At 51.5% G+C, this 17,090-nt stretch overlaps 1 protein-coding gene across 6 annotated transcripts in view; it reads left to right on the plus strand.

The window, feature by feature from the left end:
* The window catches only part of PPP6R2 (protein phosphatase 6 regulatory subunit 2), a 72,588-nt gene that overhangs the window by 33,880 nt on the left and 21,618 nt on the right, over window positions 1–17,090 (plus strand). For 4 of the 6 annotated variants that reach the window (XM_059937269.1, XM_059937267.1, XM_059937270.1 and 1 more), the window contains 6 exons: window positions 6,910–7,096; window positions 12,515–12,652; window positions 13,857–13,922; window positions 15,605–15,717; window positions 15,858–15,905; window positions 16,011–16,124. In XM_059937269.1, the coding sequence (XP_059793252.1) occupies window positions 6,910–7,096; window positions 12,515–12,652; window positions 13,857–13,922; window positions 15,605–15,717; window positions 15,858–15,905; window positions 16,011–16,124 (666 nt within the window). The remainder of the gene's footprint in view (window positions 1–6,909; window positions 7,097–12,514; window positions 12,653–13,856; window positions 13,923–15,604; window positions 15,718–15,857; window positions 15,906–16,010; window positions 16,125–17,090) is intronic. The other 2 variants (XM_059937271.1, XM_059937272.1) reach the window with 1 other exon arrangement.

The raw sequence follows: 17,090 nt of genomic DNA on the forward strand, positions 1-17,090 counted from the left end.
GTGATCCTGAACGTTCTCAGAGTTTTTCGTAAAATGTTCCATTCAACAGGCGGCCTGGGATGTTAGGGGATGACAAAAGGGACAGGGCAAGGACTTGGGACAAGGGTTGGAGTGAGGACAGAGTGTGAACGGGTCGGGCCTTGGGTGACAGGAAGGACAGCAGAGCCGGCCTCTGGCTCTGAGGGTGCCTCTCTGGGCCCGAGCAGGCTCTGGGAAGCGGCGGAGCTGGGGCTAGTGATGCAGAGGGATTCAGGGCAGACAGGGTGCCCTCAGCTGCTCATGTGTCCCACAGGGAGTCGGCGTGTGGTGGTAAAGTCTTAGTTGGGAAACTATGGCCTGAGGTCAGATTCTGTTTTTGTGAGGCCTGCAAGCTGAGAATGGTTTTACATTTTTAAATGGTTGGAAAAAATAGAAAAATAATAATATCACATGAAAATGACAAAATTCACATTTCCTTGTCCGTCATTTTCGTTGTAAAGTCTTGTTGGACACACCCGTGACCCGTTGGCCATGACAACATAGACGTTCTAAAATATTGACTCTCTGGCCCTTTACTTTTTACAGAAAGTCTTTGATGACTTAGGAGGCAAATAAAGAAGGATGGGGTGATGGGGAGTAGTGCTGCGGTTGTGGTGGTCTACCGCGCCCCTCTGACAGGGAGTCAGCCTGCGCTGGAGGAGGAGAGCTCTGGAAAGAGGCGGGAGCTTGCTCGTGGAGGAGCCAGGGGCTTGGGGCCATGGTGATCAGCTGTGATAGATCAGAGGCCATCATCCCTGAGATGTGCCTGGTCAGCGCCTCTTATCTCATCATCGCCATTAATGGGCTCCATTCCTTTCGCTCTCTCACTCCCAAATGTGTCCTGTTGCTGACCCGTCGAGAGTCTCCCTGTCTGGAGGGTGTTGGCGACAGTGTGACGGGGAGAAGGGCTGGGGCAGATGTTGTAGTTCTGGGTAGAGGGGTCCCAGCGTGGCATCAGTGAGCCAGGAGAGCTTTATAGTCAGGGTTTGGGAGAGGTTAGCAGTGGGTGAGTACAAACAAAGCAAACAAGGCAGTGAGAAAACCTTTAACTCTGAGGGAGGGATGTATGTAAGTAAGCAAATAGAACAGTGTTTGCATGTTCATACAGAGGGCAACACGGGACATGGATTTAACTAGAAATTGTGGTATAATTTTATAGAGAGAGGGAAAAAGGGCAGTGGGGTGGCAGGGCAGGGTGATGTGAGATGTGAGAGCTACATCTTCATCTTCCACCATAAGAAGTCAATTTGTAATACCTAAAATTGCTAGATGAAGAAGTGTACTTGTATTTTATTTGGAAACATGGAGGTCAGTAATACAGAAAATGCCAGGAGCCTGTGGTGACTGTCTCAGGAGTGGGATGTGGGAGTGGGAAAGGAGGGGGCCGCTCTTCCTCACTAGCCCTGTCATACAGAGTCTTAAAAAGCATTTGTGCGTATCACCTGTTTTTTGTTTTTGGTTTTTTTAAATATTTATTTATTTACTTGGCTGCTCTGGGTCTTAGTTGCGGCACACAGGATCTAGTTCCCTGACCAGGGATTGAACCCAGGCCCCCTGCATTGGGAGCGTGGAGTCTTAACCACTGGGCCACCAGGGAAGTCCCCATTTCACCTGTTAAAAAAAGTAAAAAGTTTTTAATTTAAAAAGTAATTTTAAAATTAACTTGCTTTTATTAAAAATTTATTTGCTTTTAATTAAAATTAAATCAAAACGTCCTTTTTGAGAAGAGGAATAGGCTGGATAGATGGATGAGGTAGTAGCTGAAGGAAGAAGTGGGGTCAAGATCATTTTTTAAAGATGCCGAAGATACAGATAGGCCCGGTTGCAGGCTTTGAGCCGTAGGTCTCTGTCGAGCCGCTCAGCTCGGCCTCGGAGCGTGCGGCAGCAGCAGGTGACACGGCGGAGAGCGCGGAGCGAGTGCCTGTGCTGCTCGGCCTCTAGATGGCCGCCCCAGGCCGCCTGGGCAGGGCGGCAGCACCTCCTCCAGCCGCCTTTGTGCCTCTGCAGCACAGCTGGTGTGGCTTCACCCTTGTGGCTGCAGGCTGGTTACAGAGAGACCCTTCCCGAGAGCAGGGAGTGTGCCCGAGCCACACGGGTCCAGAGGAGCTGCCCTGAGCGGTTGGCTGTTCTGCTAAAGCCAGAGACTGCTCCATGCGGCTGAGACCTCTGTGGAGCAGCCCTGGGCCGGGAGCTGGCCACCTGGTCCAGCCTGAGAACCCTGCGGATGCTTCTGGCCTTTTTCTTGAGATTCCTGTGCACTTTGCGGAGTTCTGGACCATTTGAGAAATAAGACAGAAAAGCCAGCAGATGGATGCCAAGTTACCGCTTCTGCTCCTCATGCGGTGGTGTGGGGGGGACGTTGTTTTAGCTCTGAGTGGCGGCTTCCTCTTTCCAAATCAGAGTTAGAACTGCTCACCCAGCGGGAAGCAGTGCTGGGTCAGGGCAGGACCCCAGGAAGGACCCCACCCCCACCCCCACCAAATAACCCTGCCTGCCGCACTAAGGGGCAGAGCAGAGAGGACGGCTGAGCCCAGTTGCCCAGCTGAGCCCCTGGGGATCAGCAGGGCAGGGCCCAGAGGGAGGCGTGAAGAGGGGAGAGGGAATGAATCCCCGCCGTTAAGGTTCCTGGACTCTCCCATCCTCACTCTGATAATTCCTGAGTCCACCTTCCGTTCTCCAGGAGTTCGTCTTCCTCTTTTTTGTCTCTTTCCCCTGGCGAATACTATTCTCTGGCAGCTTCCTGAGGAGGCCTGCGTGGGTGGCAAGGTTGGGGCGCAGCCTGAGTGCATCGTTCTCCTTCCTGCTGGCTCTAAGCTCCCTCTGGTTTCCAGTCCAGACTGGACATGCATCTCCTGAAATTTTGAAGACTCCATAGGTGTCTTCGTCAACTGAAAAAAAAAAAAAAAAAACGCACAGCCTAAAAGCTGAGAATTATGTTTTATTTGGTGGAATTTCTAAGGACTTCAAGCCCTGGAGACAGGACTCTCAGATCGCTCTGAGGGACAGCTCTAAAGAGTGAGGGAGGGGCCAGGATATATAGGAGTTTTTGCAACAAAAGACCAGGTAGTCAGGACTTGAAAAGCTTACTGTTCATTAAAGAAAACCACACATATTAAGTTAAGGAATTTAGCACTTTTCTGCGTATGGAAAGATGCAGGAGTCTGGGCTCGGGACTTCCCTGGTGGTGCAGTGGTTAAGAATCCTCCTGCCAATGCAGGGTACACGGGTTCGAGCCCTGGTCCGGGAAGATCCCACATGCCGCGGAACAACTAAGCCCGTGCGCCACAACTACTGAGCCTGCGCTCTAGAGCCCACGAGCCACAACTACTGAAGCCTGCACGCCTAGAGCCCGTGCTCCGCAACAGGAGAAACCACCGCAATGAGAAGCCCGCGCACCGCAACGAAGAGTAGTCCCCACTCTCTGCAACTAGAGAAAGCCCACGCACAGCAAAGAAGACCCAACACAGCCAAAAAAAAAAAAAAAAAAAAAAATGAGGAGTCTGGGCTCATTGAAATCATTCCTTTGATCTGCACCTCAGCTGTCTAGGGCCAGGATCCTGTGCTTTTCCCATCCTTGAGGGTGGCTGCTGCAGCTGAGCCACTTTCCTCTCTCCTGAGTTCCCTCAGGGCTCACGGGGCGGGGCCGCTGGAGAGGCTCTAGTGGCTTGATGGCTGCAGCATCCTTTGTTTACTGACAGGGCAGCAGCATTTTTCATTCACATCTTCTAGTTCCTAGTTCCAGCCCTGCTGCTGACAAGTCTGATGCCACAGGTCTGCAGCTCTCCTTAGGGGCATTTCAGGGCCTTTTCTAATCCTGTTGCTCTGGAATTTCCCAGTAATGTAACTTTATCCCCTGGGTTAAGATAGGGGAATCTCAGAAGCAGCACCATTAATCCAGGAGAGTTTTATAGTCCAAGAGTTTGGGAGAAATTAGTAGTAAATAAGTATAAAACTAAGCAAACAAAACAAGGAGGAGGGGCTGGGAGTCTCAGTGCACCAACCCGACCCTCCACCTGCCTGGTGGATGCTGTCTCCATCCAGGCCTCTCTGAGTGTTACAGAACGCAAGTGTGTGTGCCCGAAGCACAGTGAGGCCAGACAAACGGAAACGGCAGAGTTTGGAGCAGAGAAAGGTTTTTTATTGCAGGGCCCTGCAGGGAGGATGGGTGGTTCATGCTCAAAAACCCCAAACTCCCTGATTTCAGGGCAGAAGTTTTATAGGGAGAATTTGGGGTGAGAGCTGCGGGGTGTGTGGCTTTCTTCTCGTTGGTTGGTAGTCAGGTGACAGAGCCGGAGCTCCAGGAACCTTGGGCTCAGCCCAAAGTTACTGTCCTCGTCCTGGATGGAGGCCTTAGTTCTGCCGAAGAGCTCAAAGATACCTTACGTGTGTCCCTTGAGGAGGAACCAGGACCAGCACCATTGGTGCTTGAGGGCCCCTCCCTTGTTTCTTCAGCCCCTCCCTTCCCTGGTCAGCAACTGTTGGAACCTGCCCTTTGGAACGTGCGGAATGTCAGGGAGGCTGAATGAAGCCGATTTCCTACAAACAAGAAATAGTGGACACAGAAAGGCTTTTGTGCCCTGGAGGGCTCCACGGGGTCCTTCTCGGCTTCATGAGCTGTGTGTCTGCTTGTCCACCCTCCTCCCCCAGGACCCTGAGACACAGACCTGCCCCGTGCACCTGGCCCGCTTCCCTGGCTGCCCACCCTCCAGGTTCATTCCGCGTAGTTTCTGCCTCCCTCGTCTTTTCTTCTTTGCATCATGGCCACAGACCTCTAGGTTCCATCTGCCGTGTGTAAGTGGAATGGCTATTCCTTGCATAAATTATATAAATTATTAGAGCAGTACCTGTTTTTCTGAAGAATAATTATAGAATACTAACAGAGATCTCAGTCCCTCCACCTAGATGCAACCTTGTCTAAGTACAACAGCGCCTTGTGGCTCAGCTTGCCACACGCGTGCACAATTCGTGTGTGTGCGCGTGCGCACACGCAGAGACTGGATGGGAGCCTTTCCGTGTGCTCTGGAAAAGCTTCTGTGCCTTTCTCTGGGGCATGCTTCTCCCTTGTTGCTCGGCGAGTCTTGTCTTGTTGTTTGGAGTCTGGTGGACACCTCTCCGCCCGTGTCCTGTGGGACCTCGTGCCGGCCTTGGGTGCTGCCCTCTGAGCAGGCTCTCTGGCCTCTGCCCCTGTCTGCTGTGCTGGTCACCGTGGGGCACGTCCATGGTACGGAGCTGCCCCATCTCATCCTCGTCACGACCCCGTGAGCTGGGCGCTGGCCACACCTCGCCTGGGCCCCTCTGTGTGGATCGGGCGTCCCCTCATACACGGCTGCCCGCCTGGCTTCAGAAGGCCCTCTTCTCGGGGTGCCGGGGAGCACCCACCCCACAGCCAGGCTGAGATCCTGTCCCCTCCCCTCCACGCTGGGCCGGCCGCGCGCTCCACCAGCTGTTTGCTCTAGACTCTCAAACCCAGGCCCTAGCTGACCACAGTGACCACCTGGGGTTAGGCCCTTGCTGGGGCCGTGTGGGTGGCTACCAGAAGCCGGAGGGTCGTAGTGGCTGCCCTTGATCCCGGGCTTACTGTGTGCCAGGCGCTGCTGCTCTGCTTTGTACACAGCCTCGTGGGGAAGGCGGACACGCAGACCTCCGTGCTCAGATAAAGCAGCCTAGACGCAGAGACGCTATGGGTAAGGGGCCTGAGGCTGCACAGCGCGTCCCGTGTCGCTCGGCGCCAGGCGTGCTCCAGGGCGGCCAGCCCCGCAGGGTGCGCCGGCCGGGTCCCTGCCTGCTCTGGCCCGGGGCACCCTCACCTGTGTTCCCGGATGTGCTGAGTGTGGCACTGTGCTGCTACGGTGGGCTCTGTCCTGGATGCAGCAGGACATTGGGTAGGCCTGTCCCAGGACCACAGCAGTGACCCCATGTCTGTCAGAGGGTCAGGCAGGGAGCACAGTGGTATGGGATTACACGTAATGGGATCAGGATCAGTTTGTGTCTGACTTTTTTTTTTAATAAGTAAATAAATAAATTTATTCATTTATTTATTTATTATTTTTGGCTGCATTGGGTCTCTAGTTGCTGCGCGTGGGCTTTCTTTCAGTTGTGGCGAGCGGGGACTACTCTTTGTTGCGGTGCGTGGGCCTCTCATTGCGGTGGCTTCTCTTGTTGATGAGCACGGGCTCTAGGTGCGCGGGCTTCAGTAGTCGTGGCATGTGGGCTTTAGAGCGCAGGCTCAGTAGTTGTGGCGCACGGGCTTAGTTGCTCCGTGGCATGTGGGATCTTCCTGGACCAGGGCTCGAACCCATGTACCTGCATTGGCAGGCGGACTCTTAACCACTGCACCACCAGGGAAGTCCCTGTCTGATCTTTTTTATCAAGTGAATAGTACATAGTTTACATGTATTGGTATTTCTTAATAATAATTTGCCTGCATAACACTTCAGAATGGGTACTGCATTGTAAACTGCTGATGAAGCATCTCTTCAGTCTGGGAACAAGCTGGATCTGTGCTTGTTGACACGTGGGGTCAGGAAGGGCGTGGTGAGGGGAGGACGAACCTGATGGAGGTGAGAGACATGGCAGCTGAGTACGAGGGCAGAGGAGAAGCCAAAAGATCAGGAAAGGTTCCGTAGAGAATGAAAATAGAGTCAGAAAATGTGGGATGTCAGAGTTTAGGGTATGAGGAGCCAGAAAAAGGTATGATAAAAACATTGAGGTTCTAATAGTCAAAAATGCTGGTTGGTCACAGGATAATCACATTTTTATTCTGTTCCAAGGTCTAGCCATGTTTGGTTTTTGCCTGTGGATCTGCTTCCTAAGAGGCAGATTATTCAAGTAGCTTGCTGAGCGGTGGAGAAGTCTCATTCACCTCCAGTTGCTTGCACTGTGCCCCTTCAGGTACCCAAACACAGCCTGTGAGCTGCTGACGTGTGACGTGCCACAGATCAATGACAGGCTGGGAGGGGACGAGACTTTGCTCAACCTTCTTTACGACTTCTTGAACCGTGAGCCGCCTCTCAATCCTCTCCTCGCCAGTTTTTTCAGCAAGACCATTGGCAGTCTCATTGCAAGAAGAACTGAACAGGTACTCATCCGCCAAGCCCGCGAGATGTGGGAGGGAGGCGTGGCTGACGCCATCGCATCTTGCCCTCAGCCACTGCTGTGTGACCCGTGCATCAGGCTGTGGGGGGCAGGCTTCTGACTGTCTCTGGGACGCACGTGGAGCAGTGTGGGCTGCTGCTGTGGGAGCTGGGATTTGATTAAGAAAGTGGCTTCCCAAGAGAGACTGCCTCTGGCCAGCTCTGGAATAAGCAGCACTTCTGCCACCCCTGGGAGCTGCGCAGGGCCCCAAACTAGGCCAGCTCGTCCTGTCACTGACCAGTCATGGGTGTGAGATCCAGGACATGCCTGCATCATGGCAGGACATTAGGGTGTCTGCTGCTGCATCTGTGTGGGTGGCGGGTGCCTGTATGTCTAGGGCACTTATTGTTTCAAAGCAAATAAAAGGAAATGCCTAGGACTTCCCTGGCCGTCCAGCGGTTAGTATTTCGTGCTTCCACTGCAGGGGTTGTGGGTTGGATCCCTGGTTGGGGAACTAAGATCCCACAAGCCACGCGGTGCAGCCAAAAAAGAAAAAAAGGAAATGTCTACTAATACGTTTCTGTAAAAGCAGGGAGTAAACTCGTTTCATTCAGCTGGAGCGTGGACCTCCTGGAGGCCGCACTTGCTCCACGGTTGCTCCTGCCTCACATCTGCCCTGGCGTGCTTCAGCACCACACACCGTAGATGGCACAGAAGGGGCATGAGGTTTGCTGGCGCCTGTGCCTGTTACCTGCTTCAGGAGTCGGCCTTGTCAGTCTTCTTTCACCTTTATCCCTGCTCGCCATCCCCCAGGCACTATTTCAAAACAAACCCCAGACGGCATGTCATTTCTTTTGTCAATATTTCAGTGTGTATCTCTAAAATATAAGGACTTCCTTTTCTCCAGGCATTACGCCACGTGGTCGTAGCTAGGCTGTACGTGTGGTCAGCTTGAATGGCTGAAGTGAGAGTGGTTGAGCCAGTTTGCAGTCCCAGCAGCAGAGCGTGACAGTTCCTGCTCTTCCACTTCCCCTCCAGCCCTTACTAATATTATCAGTTGGTTTATCTTTTCTCTTCTGATGGTGTATATAACAGCATTGTGCTTTTATTGTGCGTCTCCCTGGTGACTAGTGAGGGTGAGAACCTTTTCATATATTCATTGGCCATTTGGATATTTTTTGTGTGAAGTCTCTTGCCTATTTTCCATCAGGCTGTCTCTTCTTTTTTCATTTGTGGGAATTCTCTCTATTTCGTGGATACAAGTCCTTTGTTGATTTTTTTTGGTGGGGGGGGGGGGTGGCGTGTCACACAGCTTGCGGGATCTTAGTTCCCTGACCAGGGATTGAACCCACGCCCTCGGTAGTGAAAGCCAAGAGTCCCACCCACTGGACTGCCAGGGAATTCCCCCTTTGTTGATTTTGTGTTGCAAACATCTTTTCCCACTCTGCTTGCTGGGTTTTGTTTTGTTTTTTACTCTCTTAATGGTATCTTTTAATGAGCAGAGATCCTGATTTTCATATAGTCCAAGTCATAACTCTCTTTATTTCTGTTTGGTTTTTTTGTTGCTGTTGTTTTGTTAAGAAACTTCTGCCGACTTCGAAATCATAAAGATAATGCTCTTACTACTCTTCTGTGTCCTCTTTTAGAAGCTTTGTTTTGCCTTTCATATTTCTACCTACAATCCACCTGGAATTGATTCTTGTAAATGGTGTAAGATTGAAGTATTTTTTTTAATATGGTTATCCAGCTGACCCAGCACTGTATTGATAAGGCCGTTCTTTCTCAATTGCTTTACAGTGTCCCTCTTTTCATAAATCAAGCAATCATGTGTGTATATGTTTCTGTTCTACTGTCCTGTTTGTAATTATGAACACAGCACTATTTAATTACTGTAGCTTTGTAAGTTTTGACGTTCGGTAGAATTAGTCCTCTCACTTTGTTTTTCTTCAAGGTTGTTTTTACTATTCTTTGCCCTTTGCATTATTTTAGGATGAGCAAATTTTCGAGTGAGTTTGTCAGTTTCCACATTCTCCCCTGTTCCCCAGAAAAACCCGCTGAAATTTTGATTAGGCTTGCATTTCCTATAGATTGGGGTTGGCTAATGATGCCCCACAGGCCAAAACCAGCCTGCCCCTATTTTGTAAAAGGAACTTTACTGAAACACAGCTGCTCCCATTTGTTTACATATTATCTATGGCTGCTTTTGTGCTATAGCAAAACGCTGAGTAGTTAGGGCTTCTTTAATTTCTCTCAGTAACCTAGTTCTTTGGGTAGCGGTCTTACATATTTTTCGTTATGTTTATCCTTAAGTAGTTGATATTTTCATGTTATTCTAAGCAGTGTCTTTTTTATTGAAAAATTTTATTGAGATAATTGTAGATTCACATGCAGTTTTATGAAATAATATAAAGCTATCTTTTGTACACTTTGCCTGGTTTCCTTCAGTGGTGATATTTTGTAAAATACTAGCAGAAGATCACAACCAGGACATTGACATTTTACTTGTAGTCATTTGTGTGTGTATGTGTATTAAGTTCAATACAATTTATCACTTGTGTAGGTTCGTGTCTCCACCATCAGTCAAGATACTGAACGGTTCTTAAACCATAAGCGTCCTTTGTGTTGCCCTTTTATAACTACTCCCACCTTGCTCTGGCCTCTATCCCTTCACCCATCCCTAACCTCTGGCAACCACTAGTCTGTTTCATTTCAGAAATTTTGTTTTTTCAAACTGTTACTTAAATTAAATCATGTAACATACAGCCTTATGGCTTTTTCCCAGCATACATCCCTGAAGAGTCACCCAAGGTGCTGTATGTATCAGGAGTACTTTCCCTTTTATTGCAGAGTAGTGTTCCATGGGGTGGATGGAGCACACTTTGTTAAACCATTCACATGTTGAAGGACATCTGGGCTGATTCCAGTTTTTGGAAATTATCAATAAAGCTGCTGTTCTAATAATTTAAATTCTTTTTAAATTTTTCTTAAATTTTTATTTTTGACCATGCCGCATGGCATGTGGGATCTTAGTTCCCCACCAGGGATCAAACCCATGCCCCCTGCAGTGGAAGCATGGAGTCGTAACCACTGGACCGCCAGGGAATTCCTTATATTCTTTTTTTAAATCTATGTATAAGATCATACCATCTGTGATGAATGACAATTTTATTTTGTCCTTTATAAATCTTACACTTTTAGTCTCTTTTTCTTGCCTTGTTGCATTGTCTGGAACCTTTAATACATTGTTGAATTGAAGTGGTGATAGTGGGCCTCTGTTTTATTTATTGCCTCTGAGGAAAAGCTTTCACTGTTTTACAATTAAGTATGTTGTTTGTTGTGGAGTTTTTGTAGATTTTTTTTATAAGACTATTCCTAGTCTTTTTAGTTTATAACATGAATGTTGAAATGTATGAAATGTTTTTACCGTATCTATTGAGTTCATCATATGATTTTTCTTCTCTATTCTGTTAATAGGTAAATTCCACTGATTGGGTTTCTAATGTTGAACCAACCTTGATTTCCTGGAATATACCCAACTTGATTGTGATATATTATGCTTTTTTTCATATTGCTTCTTTTTTTTTTTAAATTTTATTTATTTATTTATTTATTTATTTATGGCTGTGTTGGGTCTTCGTTTCTGTGCGAGGGCTTTCTCTAGTTGCAGCAAGTGGGGGCCACTCTTCATCGCGGTGCACGGGCCTCTCACTATCGCGGCCTCTCTTGTTGCGGAGCACAGGCTCCAGAGGCGCAGGCTCAGCGATTGTGGCTCACGGGCCTAGTCGCTCCGCGGCATGTGGGATCTTCCCAGACCAGGGCTCGAACCCGTGTCCCCTGCATTGGCAGGCAGATTCTCAACCGCTGCGCCACCAGGGAAGCCCCCCATATTGCTTTTTTTTAAAGAATTTTTGTATTTGTGGCCATCAGCGAGATCGGCTTATAATTTCCTTTTCTTTTTTGTGTTTTAATTTTTATTGGGGTATAATTGATTTACAATGTTGTGTTAGTTTCAAGTGTACAGCAAAGGGAATCTGTTATACATATACACATATCCACTCTTTTTTAGATTCTTTTCCCTTATAGGCCATTACAGAGTATTGAGTAGAGTTCCCTGTGCTATACAGTAGGTCCTTATATAATTTCCTTTTCTTAAAGTGCCCACATCAAGTTTTTGGAATCAAGGTTTTATGTCCTCATACAATGATATGGGGCATATTCTCTCATTTTATGTTCCCTGGAAGAGTCCTGCATAAGATTGGGGTTATTTTTCTTTAAATGTTTGATAGAATTCACTAGTAAAGCCTTTAGAGCCTGGAGTCTTCTGTATGGGGAGGCCTTTAATTAGAGATTTTGTTTCTTTTGACGCTCTAGAACTCCAGATTTTCTCTTTCTTCTTGTCAGTTTACTTAAGTGAGTTTTTCAAAGAAATTTTTCATTTTTCCAAATTTACAGAAATTGGCATAAACTTGTTCCGGATAACCTCTTGTAATAGTGTTTATATCTGTAGGGTGTGTAGGGATGTTCCCTGGCGCCTTCTCTGCTGTTTTCAGTCTTTCTAGGAGTTTAATCACGCTTTTCAAAGAACCATCCCTCCCCCCCCCACCCCACCCCCGCCTCCCCACCCCTATTGCCTCTCTTCTCCCTCTTCCTCCTCCTTCCCCTCCTCCCCTTCACTTCTGGCATGAGTATGGTTGGGATCCCTTGCCTCTTCCGTGTCCCCATTGCCCCCAGTAGACTCCTGGGTCTGTGCAGTGGCCTGGACTCGCAGGCACCTCATCTCTGTGGCCAACTGAGCCGAGCTTGCCGACACGTGGCCAAGAAGGCCTCTGCCTGGGCTTCTCCCACCCCTCTGCGCTCAGGCACCACACCCTGTGACCGCACACTCAGCCAGCCAGCTGCGTTGTGTCTTGTCGGCTCTGGTCACCAGCCAGCCGCACCCCTCCGCCTCTGCTTTTCTGAAACCTCAGTCCTTTCCCTTCAGCCACCTGTGGGGCCTGTCAGCTCTCCGGGTTTGTGTCCCCTGTCCGGGAGCTGTCATTGATGGCCACCCCAGGCTCAGCTCCGTCTGCACTGGTCATTTCTGCTGGGAAGACTTGAGCTGGTGCATGTGGAGCGGTTGCTGTGCCATCTCACTCGGGTGCTGGGGCTGCATTGGTGCCTAGTCTCGGTGTGCGGCAAACTCCGCCAGCCCGGGGTCCTCTCAGGCCCCCACCGCCTCGTGGACTCGCCTGTGTTCAGGTCTCTGCCAGTCATTGCTGGGGGGCGGCGCGGGGGGGGATTTCTTACAACTCTTTCCACGTCTTTCCACTATTTCTGCTCCCTGTTGTTGAAAGTGAATCTTTCCCATGGCAGTTCTTGGGGGCAGCATCTCCTGGTGGTCAGGGTCTGCCCTGCTCACCTCTCAGGGGCTGTCTGGTTGCAGGTGATAGTGTTCTTGAGGAAGAAGGACAAGTTCATCAGCCTGGTGTTGAAGCACATCGGCACCTCGGCCCTCATGGACCTGCTGCTGCGCCTGGTCAGCTGCGTAGAGCCCGCCGGGCTCCGGCAGGAGGTCCTGCATGTGAGTGTGTGGGCCCCCTCCTCCCTGGAGCCCCTCCCCGTCTGCGTGGGTTCTGCACATTCTCCGAGTGTGGAGTAAGTGCCTGGTACAAGGAGGCTGGAGCTGGTGAAGCAGCACCGGGGTGCCCAGCACCCCAGCTTTCCACCCAGCAAAACCTTCCCCTCCGGATGAGAACCCCTCACGGGTTCTAGTCAAGGCTTGTATTTGAGACTGGGTCTGGCGTCTGCACCTTTTCTCTTTTCCTGCCTCAGTCCATTCATTAGCAGAGAACAGAAGTAGGCTTCCTCACTTGTGCCCCACCCCCAGGGCTGCTAGGTCTCCAGTGGGCGCTGGTCCTGTGCCCGAGCACGTGCCCGAGAGGAAACAGTCGCCCAAGAGGATTCCATGCAGAGAAGTTTCGAAGACCAGAGTTGGCCTGTTGTTTGTCCTGGAGCGTGTGCCTGTGTCTGTCCTGACAGTATTCACAGCGAGAGGGGCTGTCCACAGCTCCCTGAGGGCTTTCCCAGAAAAGGGGATGCTCAACCCAGAGAAGCCCAGGAAATCAGTGCTGGACAAACTGTTTGCTGCTGTTCGGCAGGTTTTGTTTGTAATGCAGCTTAAAACAGAATAAGTAAAAACCACTGGTCCTTCTTGACAGTTTTCCAGCTCCTGGAATTAGGTGACAGTTGTCACTCTTAGATTCATAACTCGCTTCATTATGGAGCAGCCTCCCACTAAGAATTAATCATCGTAGCTGATGTGGCACAGTGAGAGCAGCGTGAACATCAGCCGTTGCTGAACGTTAGTGGGAAGCCTGCCCTGACTACATTGGGCCCGTTTTTGGATAAGGAAGTGCGTGGAGGAGCCGGACTGACCTGGAAAGGCCCGGGTGCTGCAGGGAGCAGCTGGGCTGTGTGCTGGGAGAGCCCCGCCAGCGCGGGTGGCTCCAGGCTCCGCTTTGGAGACGTCCTAAAAATAGAGCTCGCGTGCGTTTAAGAGTCTGAACCATTAGGGCGTGTGGAAGGGGATTCCCTCCTTTATAATCTTTGGGTCACTCCAGAATTCGGCCACTGCTTGTGCTTTCTGGGTCTGGGTGGACGCACGTGTTGGGTGAAGTATCTCTGTGCCAGAACCTGGTGCGTGGATTTCTGTTGCACTGAAGGACTTTCCTTCCGCTTCGTCAGGTGTGAGCAGAGTCACTTACAGGCCTTCTTTTCCCTTTCAGTGGCTTAATGAAGAGAAGATCATCCAGAGGCTCGTGGAATTGATCCATCCGAGTCAGGATGAAGATGTGAGTATGGGGCTCGTGGACCCCACCTTTGAGCAGGAGCCCCTCGCTCCGGGCTGGCGGAGAGCGCTCTCCACTGCTGTCTGAGGGGCAAGTCCCTCCTTTCCTCAGACGCTCTTCTTCCTTTAATCAAGCACTGACTTCTAGACTTTTTTTTCCTAAAATATAGTACATACATATTATAAAAAAACAATCTGAATAGAATTGTATTAGTTATCTATGGCTGAGTAACAGATGACCCCAAAACTTAGTTGCTTATAACAGTAAGTATTTTTTATCTCAATTTTTATGGGCCAGGGGTCACGGGTCCTCTGCCCAGGGTCTCTCACAAGACTGTGGTTACCTCAGGGCTCAACGAGGGGAGGGTCCACCCCCAGGGTCACCGGTGGCTCTGCAGGACTCAGTTCCTTATTTATTTATTTATTTTTTATTTCTTGGCTCTGTGGCATGTGGAATCTTAGTTCCCCGACCAGGGATCGAACCCACGCCCCCTACCCATGCCCCTTGCGTTGGAAACACAGAGTTAACCACTGGACCACCAGGGAAGTGCCAGGACTCAGCTTCCTGAGGGCTACTGGCTGAGGCTGCCCTTGGCCCCACGCCCCCCCGGGCCTCTCCGCAGGGCGGCTCGCAGCCTGCTGCTGCCTCCTCTGGGGCAGGCACCTGGCCTGCAGGTGACAGTCCTCGCTGGCGGCATCCCGCTCCCGTGAGTGCTGGTTCCAGCCTGTGCTCGAGGAGATGGGTCTGCAGGGGCGTGAGCTCCGGAGGGAGCGAGTGGGGTGGCAGTGGGGCTCCTTCTCTCAGCCCCTGCCCGCTCCTTGCGGTATCACTGTTGAGAGTGTGGGGTATATCCCGATAGGCCTTTTCCTACACGTGACAACTGCACACGCATGGTCTCCTCAGCACTTTGGAGAACGGTGGTGCTGACTCGTGTCTGAGCCTTTGCTGCTGCCTGGCTGTGCTGTTTGGGGCTCTTTTGGCCCCCGGGCCTGGCCAGGCAGCCGGGCAAGGGTGTCTGTGCTCCACATCGGGGAAGGGAGACGCCCCTCCACCAGTGTGAACGCTGTGAGCTGACTGGCCCCTTCCCAGTCCCCGAGGCAGCTGGGAGGCCGCGGAGGCGACCTGGCTGCTTTCAGTCTTGCCTGAAACAGGCACGAAGCGCTTCCTTCCGCTCCGTTTCCCGTGGCGTGCACGCCAAGGTGCCTGTGAGGTGCTCCCTGCGCCGAGCCGGCGCCTGAGTCTCTCTCTGACCCTGTTCACCTGCTCCACAGACTTGCCCCCACGTGGTGGGCAAATGCGCCGAATCGGAGATTCTGAATTTGTGTGGGCTTAACGTTTCTCTAGAAGAGTTGAGTCCTTTATTTTCTCTGTAGCAACTGTCCTGTTTTCATGAGCTCACAGGACCCACCCTGTGTGTTAATAGCCACTTGTTGTGTCAGTACCACGGGCACACTCGCGGTGTCTGTCTGAGGGTAGAGCGGTGTCTGCGTGGCGTGCTCGACCGTCGAGGCCCCGTGGGAGCTCTTGGGGGGCGGCCAGATCTGCGCCCTGTGGTGAGAGGCAGGCCAGGCGTCTCTGAGACGAACCGGCTTCGAGTCCAGCGCCTCAGCGGACCCGCCACAGGAGCCGCTCTGACCATGCGGCAGGCTGGCCCTGAAGGCAGCTCTTCGTCCCTGTCTTTTCAGAGGCAGTCCAACGCTTCTCAGACGCTCTGCGACATCGTCAGGCTGGGCAGGGAGCAGGGCAGCCAGCTGCAGGAGGCTCCAGAGCCAGACCCCCTCCTCACGGTGCTGGAGTCGTGAGTGTGGGCTGCGGCGCTGGGGGGCCTGGGCTGGGGGCCAGGGGCACCGCCACCTCCTCTGATCGTTTCTGAGGAACTTGCCCCGATCCAGAGTTAACTTGATGGGCCTCTTTCTCACGGGACGTGTCTCCTGGCAGGTTCAGAGAGCGCGGGCCCCCAGGGCAGCCGTGTCCTAAAAACCCTGGGTGCGTGGCCTGAGCCCCGAGCGGGGCCTCTCCGGGAGGCAGGGCGCTAGCTCCTTCGGCGGGCAGCCCCTTCTGCCAGGCAGTGACCTTGCGCGTGTCCGGCAGGCAGGGCTGCGTGGAGCAGCTGCTGAGGAACATGTTTGACGGAGCCCAGACCGAGCTCTGCCTCGTCAGCGGGACCCAGGTGTTACTGAGCTTGCTTGAGCCCAGGCGGGCGGGGTGAGTGTCTCTCGAGAGGGAGAGTGCTGCCACCTCAGTGCCGCGAGGCCCAGGGGGCTGGCCGGGTGTGCTGTTTGTGTTTTTAGTGTTTCTGATGATGCAAGTAATCACGGGGATAGATTCTCCTCGTTGAAAAGATAAACTTTACGGCTGTGAAGTCCCCTTTGACCTTCGCCATCAATCACATTCCCACCTCAGCCCAAAGGCACCCCCTGTCGCCAGCTTGCGGAGTGTTTATAGACGTGTGTGCAGAACAGGCACGGCCAGTGGGCTTCCCCAAGGACTGTCCCGATGAGTACCCCCAGCACGTGTGTGTGTGTGTGTCTCTATATGTGTGTATATGTGTATATGTACGCGTGTGTGTGCGCGCGCGTGTGCACGTCTGTCTGCTCTGTCCTGTCACATGCCGTGCTGGTGGTCTGAGTCCCAAGGAGGCTGCAGTTCCCTCGTGCCCCCGCTCTGGAAGGAGCTTCACTGTAGCCCCCAGCACTGATAGCCTGTGCTGTTTTTTTAAAGAAAAAGAACAACCAGAAAATAACAAGAAATTGACTTAATCTTGGTGAGATTATTAGCAGTTTCTTTCTCTCACTCTGGTACCCAATACATATTTATTAGTTTATTACCTAAAAATAGAATTATGATGTTATCATCGTTTTCTCTAGTTAGAAACCAGAATATTGCTTATTCATCTTTATGAGCCCAGGAAGGCTGGGCCCTTCCCGCAGGAAGTGGGGACTCTGGCGAGGGCCTCGCCTGCGATGCAGGGACAGAATGACAATGCAGAAAACAGACGAGCCGGTTCATTCTCTTTGCTTTTTTATCCTTTTATGTGGCCCTTTTTATCCTTTTATGGCCAGTCCTGTCTGTTTCTCAGCCGAGGAGTGGGGCCGACAGTGAAGGTTTTCAAGGCGGGAGGAGGGAGCAGAGCTGGTTCGGGGGTGTGACGCCCACAGCCCGTCAGGGCCA

This window comes from Balaenoptera ricei, chromosome 10 (assembly GCF_028023285.1).
Source record: "Balaenoptera ricei isolate mBalRic1 chromosome 10, mBalRic1.hap2, whole genome shotgun sequence".
In the NCBI taxonomy this organism is placed as follows: domain Eukaryota; kingdom Metazoa; phylum Chordata; class Mammalia; order Artiodactyla; family Balaenopteridae; genus Balaenoptera; species Balaenoptera ricei.